The sequence below is a fragment of the Talpa occidentalis genome, unplaced genomic scaffold (assembly GCF_014898055.3).
Source record: "Talpa occidentalis isolate TD23 unplaced genomic scaffold, MPIMG_talOcc4v2.1 talOcc4.5, whole genome shotgun sequence".
Classification (NCBI taxonomy): Eukaryota; Metazoa; Chordata; class Mammalia; order Eulipotyphla; family Talpidae; genus Talpa; species Talpa occidentalis.
This window is the reverse complement of record NW_023604861.1, coordinates 122,803,007-122,817,394: the sequence shown is the minus strand read 5'-3', so window position 1 is coordinate 122,817,394 and position 14,388 is coordinate 122,803,007. Positions and strand designations below refer to the sequence as shown.

The 14,388-nt window shown below is 36.6% G+C and overlaps 1 protein-coding gene across 3 annotated transcripts in view; it reads left to right on the top strand.

The window, feature by feature from the left end:
* LCLAT1 (lysocardiolipin acyltransferase 1) overlaps positions 1–14,388 on the top strand; it is a 139,903-nt gene that overhangs the window by 63,443 nt on the left and 62,072 nt on the right. For all 3 annotated transcript variants that reach the window (XM_037528273.2, XM_037528274.2, XM_054701226.1), the window contains one exon: positions 11,474–11,620. In XM_037528273.2, the coding sequence (XP_037384170.2) occupies positions 11,474–11,620 (147 nt within the window). The remainder of the gene's footprint in view (positions 1–11,473; positions 11,621–14,388) is intronic.

Genomic DNA, 14,388 nt, shown 5'->3' with positions numbered 1-14,388 from the left:
CTCCTTAACTGTTCCGCGAGTTGGAAAATAAGTTCTTATATAGTTGTTGATTTTGTAGTTTCAGTTGCCAGAGTTGCTTTACTGAAATGAATTTTGATGCATTTTGTGTTTTGTTTTTAGTGCGAGAGAGAATTATTGGGAGCAAAGTTCAGTTCAGCTAAATCGATGTGCCAGGCAGTATACCAGGATTGAACTTCCTTCTAGGATTACATTGAGAAATAAGACATTTTGTAGGACTGCATAGAGGTCTAAGCAATTTAAATGAAGCTTTTGTTTTGAATGCATTAGCTGGCTTCTTATCAGAGCTCAAGCCCTAAACTGTGTGGAAATTGACAATATTTTACTGAAGTTAATACAATTGGTTGCCTAACTTGGATATCTCCTTGATGTGCTCCATATTTAATATCTCAGTCAGATTTGCATTGCTTCAGGGTGCTGGACATTCTTATGTAACATATCATAACTTCAGGTCTTTCAGTACCTTCATCTCTACTAAAAATTAAGTAGATTCTAAAAATTATCTAAAAGGAATACAGCAGGTGATTTTAGAAAAGAGAAGCAAAAGAAGTTAGGGGGAGCATCAGGATTTAGTGTATGCTTTTAGTCAAGAAGCACAAATAAAATCTTTCAGTGATCACTTTGAGCCAATTTTGAAAAGGGTACTTTGCAATAATAGTAAAAAGATAGCACCCATGTATCTACTCTTTTAACCTTAATTTCTTTCTTTTTTTTTTTTTTTAAGATTTATTTATTTATACAAGAACTGGGCGGGGCACAGGCCAGATGCCAGGGAGGGTGAGAGAATTCACCAGAGCCAGAGTGGGGAACAGAACAGGCAGAGTGACGAAATACACTGCTGAGGGGAGCAGTGGGTGCAGCAGGAGAGGTCTGCACGCCATGTGGGACCTCGTCCAGGGGCCGGGGATCGAACCAGCACTGCGGAGGCTGCAGGCAGCTTCACAGCCCAGCGCTCAACTGCTGCGCCACCAGGGGAGTCCTTCTAGTTCCTTTTCTTAAAGGATGGTATTGAAAACTAAGACGTGGGCACTGCTTGTGCTGTGTTTTAGTTTGTTGTTATTGCTTGTATCATGGATGGAATGACTTAAACAACACGTATCTTACAGTTCTGGAGTTCAGAAGTCTGATGTGGATCCTCATTTGGTTGAAATCAAGGCATAAACAGAACTGGTTCTTCTCTGTATGGTATGTGTGGGACCTATTTCCTTGACTTTTTCAGTTTCTTTTGGATGCCCACATTCTTTGGCTCTTAGCACCCTTTTTCCATTATGAAAGCCAGTAGTGACTGGTCAAATTCTTTTCACACTGCATCGCTCTTAACACTGAGTCTTTGGCTGCCTCTCTCTCCCTTCTACTTTTAGGACTTTGTGATCAAATTGTGCCCATGAAGGCAGTCTAGGATAATCTTCTTAACTTAAATTGAGTTGATAAGCAATTTTAATTCCTTCACATGTAACATATTCACAGAATTAGGATGAGGACATCTTTTGTGGGATACTTTATTCAGCTTTCCTCTTGCAAATTATACTTGCCTTTTCCAATTAAAGAGCCAGAAATGTATTTAGCCTAGGAATTGGCTTTGCATAGGAATAGATATTTCAGATGGCAGCTCATCTAGGAAACTGATTAAATGGCAAATCTCACAGTTTGAAACATAGATTTTGGTCTCACAGTAGCATAAACTCCCAAATGTGATCATAACCAAGAGGCCTCATCCTGCCAACCAAAAGCCATCAATCTGTAGATGTTTCTTCAGTGTCAAGCATGAATTTATACTGTATGACCTGTTGTGAATTCTAGTGAAATTTGCAGTAAGGATGGTTTTAATTATTTTTCTCCATTTTGTTGTGTTACAAGTTTAAAATTAAATTTAGAATTAAGTTAACGTTAGAATATTTAATTGCTTGATGATTTTTGATACTTTGATTTCTACCTTGTATTTTCAGCATAAGCACCTTTGAAATCGAATGGTAGTTTTAGGTAGTTTTGTTAGGGGGAAAGGATGTCCTAAAGCTAATTCCATACAGGCTTTGTGGACTCCACCCCCACCCCAGGCCAAAGCCAAAGACACTGGAAACTCCAAATCCCATCACCACCAAAGGGAAGGTGGCTGGGACCTGAGGGTGGGGTTAAGCAGCCAGGTTGGTATAAAGCCAGACATGTGGGCTTTGGAGGGGTCTCCCATTTTGGCTCTCCGCCAGCTTGCAGCGTCCGGCCAGCTCGGAGAGTGCTTTTTGGGTTTCCAGGTCGTCGGATCGGGGAGGACGCATTAAAGACTTTATTGCCCTATTTTTTCCCTGAGTTGTACATTTTCCTCCTTTCCTTTTCCCTTGTAAATAAGCCTTTTATTAACCTTTTGTGTGTGCCTGTAGTGGAGTATTAATAAGTCCCTTTTAAGCACGCCGGTGAGGACCCACAGCCAGGCAACCCATTCATTATCAGGGCTGTCCTATAACAGCTGGAGTAGGGGGTGGAGTTCACAAAGCCTGTATGGAATTAGCTTTAGGACATCCTTTTCCCCCTAACAAGTAGACTTTTCAGCAGAAACCTTGCAGGTTAGAAAAGAATGGCATGATATATTCAGAGTGCTGAAAGGAAAAAAAAAACATTGAAATAAGAATTCTAAACCTGGTAAGGGTATCAGTCAGATTTGAAGGAGAGATCTAGAGCTTTCCAGACCAGCAAGAGCTACCACTAAATGGGCATTGCAAGAAATGCTAAAGGGACTCATCTAAGCAGAAAAGAAAAATAAAAGCTAGAGTTCCAATTGCCTGTACAGCAGTGTGAAGATTTAAAGATGAGTAATAAAATTAACTAAGGCTACAATAAATAGTAAAGAGAATTATACAAGATGTAAAATGATATGTCAAAAATATGAAATATGGGGAACAGTGAAAAATGCAGTTTCCAAAAGTGTTCAGATTAAAAGGATAAAAACTCAGTGCAGTCACCATATACATTAGATGTTATATCTGAACCTGATGGTAACCACAAAGCAAAAACCTAAAGTAAAAACACAAAAAAAGGTGAAAAAAGCAACTAAACATACTACCAAGGAGAAAATGTCAGACTTTAAGGGAAGAGAAAAAAATGAAAAGAACAATACAATTAAAAATCAACTAGCAAAACTGCAATGGAAACATACATATGAATTATAATATTACATGTAAAAGCACTCAGCTTTCCAGTCAAAAGACAGAGTGACTGAATTGTAAAAAAACAAGACCCAACTTTATATTATCTATAAGAGACTTTATGCAGCGATAAGGACACTCATAGACAGAAAGTGGAGGTATGGGAAAATATATTCCATTCAATGGAGATTTGCAAGAAAAGCCGATATGGCTATCAGACAAAGTAGACTTTTAAACAGAAAATATTAAAAAACAAAGGTGAATATTTTGTAATGATAAAGGGTTGTGCCTATCAGGAAGATGTAATAATCATCTCTCTCCGTATATGTACACACACAAATACATATACATCCACATATGTATACACCCAACATAGGAACAAAATATATAAAACAAATGTTAGTGTATCTCAAGGGAGAAATTGACAGCAACACAGTAACAGTATGGGTTTTTACTCCCAACTTGTGTCAGTTGGACAAAACCTCCAGGCCAAAAAATAAAAAGGAAAAAACATAGGCCTGAAAAGCTGTAAAGAACAGTCCATTCTAAAGCAGAGCACATGGAACATGCCAGGACACAAAACAAACCTCAATAAATTTAACAACATCTAAATTATACCAAGAATCTTTTCAACCACAATGATAAGAGGTTAGAAATCAACTACTGAATGAAAACTGGAAAAACCACAAATAATTGAGTTAAACAGCATGATACTGAGCAATAATATTGGGTTGCTGAGAAAATCAAAGGAGATATCAGAAAGTAGCTGGAGAGGAATCAGATTGAAAATACCATATCTCAGAATTTTGGGGATGCGGCAAAAACAATATTAAGAGGGATGCTTATAGCAATACAGGCTTTTCTCAAGAGGCAAGATGTATCTCAAACTTTTTAACTTTGTAGGTAGGGGAACTAAGTAAAGAACAAATTAAGCCCTAATTTAGTAGGAAATAAAAATCATGAGCAGAAATAAGTGAAACAAAAAACAATGCAAATGTGCAATGAAATGAAGAGCTTAGAAAGAAATCATTCCTTTTGCCATACTCATTAAAAGATGAGACTTGGGCCTCCCTTGGTGGCGCAGCAGTGGAGCGCTGGGTTGCGAAGCTGCCTGCAGCCTCTGCAGCGCCAGTTCGATCCCCGGCCACTGGCGAGGGTCCCACAAAAAAAAAAAAAAAAAAAAAAAAGATGAGACTTAATTAAAATCAGGGATAAAAGGAGACATGATAGAATGATAGATACCACAGAAATATGAAAGGATCATAAGAGACTACTATAAGCATCTCCATGTCAACAAATTGGACAGGTAGAAGAAATATATAAATTCCTTAAGTCATATGACCTCCCACCACTGAGTCATGAAGAAATAGAAAATCTGAACAGACCAATCGAAACAAATTGAAACCTTAATGAAACATCTACCAGGAAAAAAAGTCTAGGAACAGATAGATGGCTTCACTGGTGAATTCTATCGAACATTCAAAGATCTACTACCCATCCTTCACAAATTTGTACAAAAAAATAAAAAAGATGAGAACTCTTCTTAAATCCTTTTATGAAGCCAATATAATGCTGATAATCAAAACCAAACAAGGACAACACACACAAAACAGAAAATTATAGGAAAATGTCTGAACAGGAATGCAAAAATCCTCAAAATATTAGCAAGCTGAATTTGATAATTCATTAAAAAGATCATATACCATGATGGAGTGGGATTTATTCCAGGGCTGCTGTCTCTAAGAGACCCGCCTGAGCTGCAGAGATAGTTACAGGCTCAAAGTTAAAGATCAGAAAACTTTCCTACTGTCAAATGGTACCTAAAAAAAATCAGGGGACTCAAAATGGATTAAAGAACTAGACATAAGACCTGAAACCATAAAATACATAGAAGGAAATATAGGCGAAACACTACGGGATTTGCACATCAAAGACATCTTTACAGACACATCACCCAAAGCAGTGATAGTGAAGAGAAAGATAAACAGCTGGGACTACATCAAATTAAAGAGCTTCTGCACAGCAAAAGAGACAATAACAAAAACAAAGAGAAACCCCACCAACTGGGAGAACATTTTTGCACCCAACACTAATGATAAAGGACTGATCACAAAAATCTGCAAAGAGCTGATGAGACTCAGCAACAACAAAGAAAATAATCCAGTCAAAAAATGGGCAGAAGAGCTAAAAAGAAACTTCTCTGAAGAGGAAATGCAAATGGCCAACAGACATATGAAAAAATGTTCAACATCACTTGTCATCAGGGAAATGCAAATCAAAACTACCATGAGATACCATCTCACACCAGTGAGAATGGCACATATTAAAAAAACTAGCAACAACAAATGTTGGCGAGGATGTGGAGAAAAAGGAACTCTTGTGCACTGTTGGTGGGAGTGCAAACTGGTCCAACCACTATGGAGAGCTGTGTGGAGATTTCTGGACCTACTAAACATAGAGCTTCCATATGATCCAGCAATTCCACTCCTAGGTATTTACCCAAAGGACACAGAAACATCAATTCCAAAGAGCACCTGCACTCCTATGTTTATAGCAGCACTGTTTACAATAGCTAAGCTTTGGAAACAACCCAAATGCCCAAAAATAGATGACTGGATCAAGAAGATGTGGTACATATATACCATGGAATATTACTCAGCATTCAAAAAAGATAAACACATGCAATTTGCAGCAACATGGATGGCACTGGAAGGGATCATGCTCAGCGAAATAAGCCAAAAAGAAAAAGAAAAATACCGGATGGTCTCACTCATAGCAGGAATCTAGAAAACTTAAATAAGGGACCAGGAAAATGAATATAAGAAAGTGAAAATCAAAATCAACAAAAAACTATGAACCAGAGACACTTTTTGGGGGGTGGGGGGCGGGAGGGGAAGGATTGGGGTCAGAATGGGGCGTTTGCAATTGTATGGGGGAATATAAAAATAAAATTTAACATTTTTAAAAAAAAATAAAATAAAATAAAATTTATGCGCTAATATTCGGAAAAAAAAAATAAATAAAAAAAAAATCAGGGGACAGCCATGCTTATCAGATAAAATCAACCTTCAGCTAAAAAGGTAACTATTAAGAGATCAATACATCAGGAGGACATAACATCCATCAATATATATGCTAAGCTCATGAAGAAATAGTTTTTAGGGAGAAAACTCATTTATAAATAGAACCATAAATGAAAGAGGAAAAATTACAACTGATACCAGAAATATGCATAAATACAGCGGATCATAAGAGTATTATGAACATCTTTATACCAATAAATCAGATAACATAGAAGAAATAGACAGTTTTTTAGATGCAAACAACCTTCCAAGTTGGAATCAGGAAGAAACTGAAAACATGAACCAATCAATTCCATGCAAGGAAATTGAAACAGTAATCCAAAGTTTCCCCCAAAATAATCCAGATGGTTTCACTAGTGAATTCTCCCTGACCTTCAAAGATGAACCTGTCCTTCCAAACTCTTCCAAAAAATTGAGGGAGAAAAAGTTCTTCCAAAGACATTTTAGGAGGCCAACTTTGATACCAAAAACAAAAGACATAGAAAAAAGAAAGCTACAGACAATATCCTTGATGAAAACAGTTGTAAAACTCAACCAAAATCTTAGCAAACCAGGGCTGCCCTGGTGTTAAAGTCTCAGTGCTATCAAGCTATCAGCCACTGCAACATGAGTTAGATCTCTGGCCAGGGAGCTGACCCACATGGTGCAGCAGACCTCTTCTGTCTCCCCTCTGCTTCCCTCAGCAGCGTATTTCAGTAGATTGGCCTGTTCTGCTCCTGACTCTATCTCTGGTAAATCTTCTCACACGCCCCCCCACCCCCACCCCGTACCTCTGGCCTACACCCCAGTTCTTGTATGCATAAATAAATAAAATTAATCTTAAAAACAAAACCAAAATCTTAGCAAACCAAATTCAGCAGTGCATTAAAGTATCATATGTTATGATCAAGTGAGATTTATTCCAAGGATTCAAGGTTGCTTCAACATCTGTTATTCAATGCAGTTTACCACATCAACAAAATGAAAGTAAAAAAAATGCGATCATATCAATAGATGCAGAAGAAACATTTGATAAGATTCAACATCCATTTATGACAAATTTCACAAAATGGGGATAGCAGGAACACACCGCAACATAACAAAGATCATATATGACAAACCCACAGCTCACATATACTCAATGGTAAAAAACTGGAAGCTTTTCCTGTAAGATCAGGTAGAAGAGAACTATGTCCCTGGTACCACTACTATTCAACAAAGAATTGGAGGTTCTGAAGAGAGCAGTTAGGCAAGAGAAAGATACAAAAGGAATTGAGAAAGCAGTAGTAAATCTACCACTATTTGCATATCACATAATATTATGCAAAAGCAATTCTAAAGATGTCACTAAAGAATTATTAGAAACAATACTTCAGTGCAGTGAAGTGGCAGGCTACGAAATCAACTTACAAAAAGTGTGAGTAGAATTACATGTTAATTAATTTCTGGATTTATTTGTGTAAGTGTTGTTATGTGCAACTGCATACTCATTAAAAATATATGGTATTTTGTCATGATCTTTTATAGTTTATATTAAAATTGAATCTGTTCACTTTACCATTGATTTCTTATAGATTGCATTTCCTTGGTGACATCTAAAGGTGGTCATATTTTAGTTGATATACACTTTTTGTTTGACATTTTTTTACAACAATATGTTTTCATTCTGTAGGGATTTTAAAATGTTTAGTTTAAATCAGTGATGTCTTGATCTTTTTCAGTCAATGGCACTGGTCTATTGAATATCCATGTAGAAAAAAGGGCCTTTAACTACTACTTTATCTAGTATATAATAATTATTTCAGATGGGTTACAAACCAAAATGTGAAAGTTGAAACAGTAAAGCTTCTAGAAGAATACATGGAATAATGTCTCCATGACTTCGGACTAGGCAGAAATTTCTTAAATAGGACACAAGACACCAAGCACAAGTGAAAAGATTTATAAATTGGATTCCATTAATACGAGATGTTAGTATCATAATAAGACACCAATAAAGCAGAGAAAATTTAAGCTGCAGATTGAGAGAAGTATTTGTCAATTATATATGTGAAACCTAGAAAGATATATTTCTTTGTATGTGTTTATCTGCTCAAGGACTTTGTAAACTACAAGTTAATTGGAAAAAGACTACCTAATTAAAAAATGGGCAATAAGAGGTACTTTTCAAAGATGATATTTAGATGACCAATTTATATATGAAATGGCTCTCAATATCAGTAATCACAAGCGAAATGCAAATTAAAACTGCTATACCTAGATCAGAATGGCTAAACTGAAAGGACTCAAAGCTCAAATATTGGTGAGGTTATAAATAGAGCAATTAGAGCATTCTTCCATTGCAAATGAGCATCAGTTAGTGGAGTCACTTTGACAAGCACACTATTGCCGGGTGGTGGACACACATAAGCCCTACAGAGCAGCAGCTCTCCTCTCTAGTAGTCACTCAACACTTTTGAGTGCTTGTGTGTGACAAAGGACAGGTACAAGAATATCCATATTGACTTTATACCTAATAGCCAAGAAATCACTCTATCAGGAGTATATATTATTTATAAAATCATCTAACTTGTATGACTCATATGCATATAATTTATCATGCAGCAATGCAAAGAAGGAAATACTATTACACACAATATCATGGATGAATCTCATTGAGTTAATATTGAATGGAAGGAGACTAAGACAAAAGAAGAGCTGCTTTGTGACTTTATATGATTTATGGTAAAAGAGCCAGGAAAATGGTTTCTTTGGGGGTGCTACTGACTGGCAGAGGAGTAATCTGGGATGCTGGAAATGTTCAGTACCTTAATTTGGTGGTGAACACAGGTCTATGTAACAATTTATTAAACTCTGCAGCTACAAGTTAGTATTTGCATGCTATAAGTTAAGACCTCAGTAAGAGTGTTTTTTTAAAAACTCCAATTCAATCTTTACATTCTGATTTAAGGTTCTGTCATTATATAAGAAATTCTTAACATATTAGGACCTTTTTCTAGATTTTGCATTCCTTTCCATTCGCGGTTTTGCAGATATACTATTCTGACATCACTGGTTGCCTCTTAGTTCATGTAACATTTAGTGATACCTTTTTTTACTAACCCTATTCCAAAAAATATCTTATTCTTAATTCGTTATTACAATCTTTAGAATCAAATAACCTAACTCCCATACCCTCATGCCATTGGAATTTTTATTGTGATTATATGAAACTAGTAATATAAATTTTGAGATCACTGGCATCTGGGCAGTTAAGGAACATCATGTGTTTCTCTATTTCCTTCTAGTATTGCACTTGTCTCCATGCAGATCCTCCAGGTTGTTTTTATTTTGGCACATTTTTGTTTTGCTGTTTTGAATGTGAACTTCTTTTGAATGTGAACATTTATGCTCCTTGATCTTAAATCCTTGGCATTATTGTAACTTGTTAACCATGTTAATAATAGATATTTATGAAAACTGTTGTAAATAATGTATTTACTTTTTACAGTCTATTTACTTCTTACCCTATAAGGTAAATACCATCACATCATGCTGATTTTTATATTGTGGGGTCACTGAGGGATAAAATTCTAAGGCTCAAAGCTGGTTTGTGGTAGTTATGATTCTAACCCAGGCAGTCATGCTTCAGAGCTATACTGCCTAAAAATACTGCACCGTGGGCCTCGGTGTACTCCTCTGCGGGAGGAAAGACATGTGGAAGGGCAAGTGTGAGGTCACATCTAATGGATGAGTCATAAGTAGTAATTGTACACATATCAGCCAGACCTGTCGTAAGGTTGACTTTCAGGTCATTGCTCATTTATATTTGTAGGATACAGTATTCTAGTTTAGATTTCCTCAAGCCAAATAAGTTCCTACAAATTTTTAAAATTTATTAAAAAGATTTAATGATAGTTTTATATGTTCTCATGGTGGGAATAAACTGCTTTGTTTACCAAATGGTGAAAGCTGTTGTTTTAGTTGTCCTCATTGTTGGTAAGCAACTACTGTTCATCTCTAGTAGAAACAGGGAGGTGTAGTGTAAAGGTACACATGGCAGTAATAATAATTAGTATAATCTGTGGATATCTAACAGGTGGATACATCGACGGGCTGGCACTTGGGGAGACAAAAACTGTTCATTTCTGAATCAAAATCAGGTTTTTTTTTTTTTAAGATTTATTTATTTATATGCAAGAGCTGGGGTACAGGCCAGAGGGGTGGGAGGGCGGGAGGATTCACCAGACACAGAGCGGGGAACAGAGCTGGCAGATGGACCAAAACAGACTGCTGAGGGGAGCAGTGGGCAAGACAGGAGAGGTCTGCTGCACTATGTGGGAATCTCCCTGGCTGGCCAGGAATTGAACCCGCGCTGCACTGCAGCGCAGACAGCTTCACAGCGCTGCGCTCAACCCATTGCACCACCGCGGAGGCCCATCAAAATCAGTTTTAGGTGCCAGCAGCTAGAGTTTTTAGATCTACACTGCACTATGCTACCTTTATCTTGCCTCAGACTGCTGCTGACTCTACTATCTATTTTGTGTTTGTTTTTAGTCCTTCCATTTGCTTTTATAGTGCCAACTTGTTTTCCTCACGGTCTCAGGTCTCTCTGAGAAAGAGTATCTGTGCTACAGTTACTTTACTTATTTCTGGCCGGGAAGGAATGACCGGTTATGTAAAACATGATGCTTAGGTGTAGGGCCTTCGAATTGATCAGCCTATACTCTGGTTAATGAGTTTATTAGTAGCCACTGCACTGTACCTTTTAAATGTAAAGTGACTAGCGTTATAAACAGCAGTTCAGTGTAGAGGCTGAATAGGGCAGAAAGGGAAATATTAAAGAGAACATTTGTATATACAACGTGATAATAGTCTTTTGCTTATTGCTTATAAGCCTGACAACAAGTAAACTTAGAGGTCTTGGAGGCAGCTTGACTGAAATGTTAAACAAGGACTGTTATGATCTGGATGAGTGACTGATATATTTTAGGGATGTTTTCCCTCTTGATATCTTCATATCTAAGTTAATTTAACGATATTTAAAAAGAAGTTTTTGAGAATTTACAAACCTCAAATTTATCAAACTCCTAAGAATATTTTTTGGTATATGTGTTACTGATGCAAGATCAGTGCTAAATTTAGGATATTACCGTGAGATGCTTATTACAACACTAAAAAGTTTGTTGTAAAATCAGAAAGTGAAGTAATGTATTCAATATATGTGGGTATTGGCAATAAAATGTAATATTATGTAAATACTTGTTAAATTGGCTTTAGGTTGGGCCATGCAGGCTGCTGCCTATATCTTCATTCATCGAAAATGGAAGGATGACAAGAGCCACTTTGAAGACATGATTGATTATTTTTGTGATACTCGTGAACCACTTCAACTCCTGATATTCCCAGAAGGGACTGATCTCACAGGTAAAGTTGCCTGGGTGTGAATCGCAGAATTTTAAACATGACAAAATTTAGAAATTATCTAGTCTGAGCTTCTTATTCCTCAGATGAAGTAACTGAGCCCCCAGAAGGCTAATGGCTGAGCCCCTAAGGTCACTAAGTTAACAGCGTGTCAGAACCCAAAACTCTTGACTTCCTGCCCTTAGATTTACAATGGGCAGCCCCAACAGGTCATTATTATAGCACTTGCCATGGAGCTTTATATTTTAAATGTCAGCATATTATTTTAAATCACAGCCATTTACTTTTACATAAACCTAGTTTTAAAATCCTCTTGCTATTTTATGTATTCTCTGTCCTCTTCCAGGATACATGTTTATTCATTGTATCCTTTTTTCCTCAGCTTCTTTTTTATGATAAAAGGAGCTGATACTAACCAATTTCATTTATCATTGATTTAATATGTTGCCTCTCTCTTGGTATTTTAAAGCTTTATCCCTATTATAAGAAGGAAAGACTTTGTCCTTTCCTTAAGAAAATTAAACTTGTGGGCCTCCCCAGTAGCGCAGCGGTTGAGCTTTGGATTGCGAAGCTGCCCGAAGCCTCCCCCGAGCCGGTTCGATCCTCGGCTGCTCCCCGGCCACCGGAGGGTCCCACAAGGCGCGCAGACCTCTCCTGCCGCCCGCTGCTCCCCTCAGCAATGTCCTTCTGCCTGCTCTGCTCCCCGCTCTGGCTCTGGTGAATTCTCTCACCCTCCCGCGCTTCTTAATGTACCCAGTGCTTGTATAAATAAATAAATAAATCTTTAAAAAAAGAGAGAGAAAATTAAACTTGTCGTTGAGTTGTGGAAGGGACGCTGGAGGATAGATTTAGGACTTTTCTTCCCAGGTATCAAACTACATAGACAGAATATTGGTGGGTTTCAAGGGATTCTTTTAAAGATGGAAAACAAAATACAACCTTTCCTCTTTACTGAGTCAATGGTTTTCAAATACTTTAAAACAAGATTGGTCATTTTTGCAGATGAAACCTTGTATTGCAGTTTAGGATTTAAACAGAGAGGAACTGCTCTGGTTGAGTCCTGGGGTGATGGTGATGGTGGTGGTTTAAGCTTGGACAGGGAACAGTTTTATAAAATCATGTGACTCAAAAGGGCAAAATTAAAAAAAATTTAATGTCCTGGTTACTTCAAGAAAGATACAACAGAATTTGAGGATTCAGTGGATGAAGGTCTGATGTGTAAGGGAAGACAGTGAAGCAGGCTAGAACTGAAATTTAAAAATGACAAATAGTATGGAGAGATGGAACATGAACTTGTCTTCCACATCCTCTCTACCAGATTAAGGCAACTAAGCTACTAAGAAGGGCAACTCCAAGAGCTTTGGAGAGGAAAACATGTAAATGCACGTATGGATTCATTCTGTGACTATAGTAGTTTATGGAACCCGGTACCCAAAAAAAAGTTCAAAATGAAAATACAAATTCACAACTGTTAAAGTAAGTGAATGAGTGACTAAGCTACATGTGTATAGGGGAAATTAAGGTATTATGGGAAATAATGACCAAGGGAGAGATCTTTGACTCATGTGTTGCAGATGGAACTGAGCTAAATGAACCATGGCATATCTTACATAGTAATATATATGAAAATATATATTTTCATACAGTGAGTATTCACTGTATGTCAATTTTTATCATTAAAATTCTGAAAGTGGTTGGATCTCAGAGGATAATTCTATCTATACTATTGACTGCTTGTTTTTTAAGTTTGAAAATATATTTTAAGTTGATTTCCAGAGCTGAACTGTCATTATAAGGTATAATGGATAGACAGATGGTCATCTTAATTTTACAATACTTGAATGTATAATACTTATATTTGGGTTATGAAAAAGCACCTGTATCAGAGTGTCATTACTGAAATGATAGGTTGATTGATATATGTCAACTAACAAAAGGTAATTGGAAGTTATTTAGTAATTAAAATTAATGGAAAAAATGTCATATATTGCTGCTACATTGGTATATTACTGTTAAAATGTTCATGCATTAGATCTTCAGAGCCTATAAAAAAATACATTTAAAACTTCATCCAGTTTGTTTTTTCTCCTGTCTTTTTAAGGTGATAAACCTCAACACCCAGTTGCATACCTTGAGAGCCCAGAATATTCCTCTTTCCATCATTTAGTTGCATATTTCTAAATGAAAGTGGTATTTACATTTTTGGGCCATCTTGCAAGAGCCAGACTATTTGTCAAGTAGAGAAAACAGACTGATCATGTAGCAGATAGTAGTGAGTTAGGATAGATTATTATATTTTTAAATTAGGTTAGCAAAATATCTGCGATTTTGAAAAAGTGTGTGAATTTAAAGCTTTTCTTAGTTAACTTTAAACTTGGGTTTTTAAGCGAAGGAGAATATAATCTATTAATTTGTTAATCCAGCTGGTTTTGTCCATTTAGTTGTAACTACATATATTCTATATATATTAATGTTGCTTATAACTTTACTGCTTATGGAAGTAATATATATTGGGCTGTCGGAAAAGTCATGATGTATTTTTGTTTGAAAAAACAGAAAAAAATAGGTCATGACTTTTTTTTCTTTAATTTTCTTTAAATTTTATTTTTATATTCCCCATACAATTACAACCCCCTTATTTTGACCCCAATCCCTCCTTTCCCCGCCCCCCACCCGCCATAGAGTGTCTCTGGTTCATAGTTGTTTGTTGATTTTGATATTTTCTTTCTTACAGTTATTCTTTTTCCTGGTCCCTTATTTAAGTTTTCTAG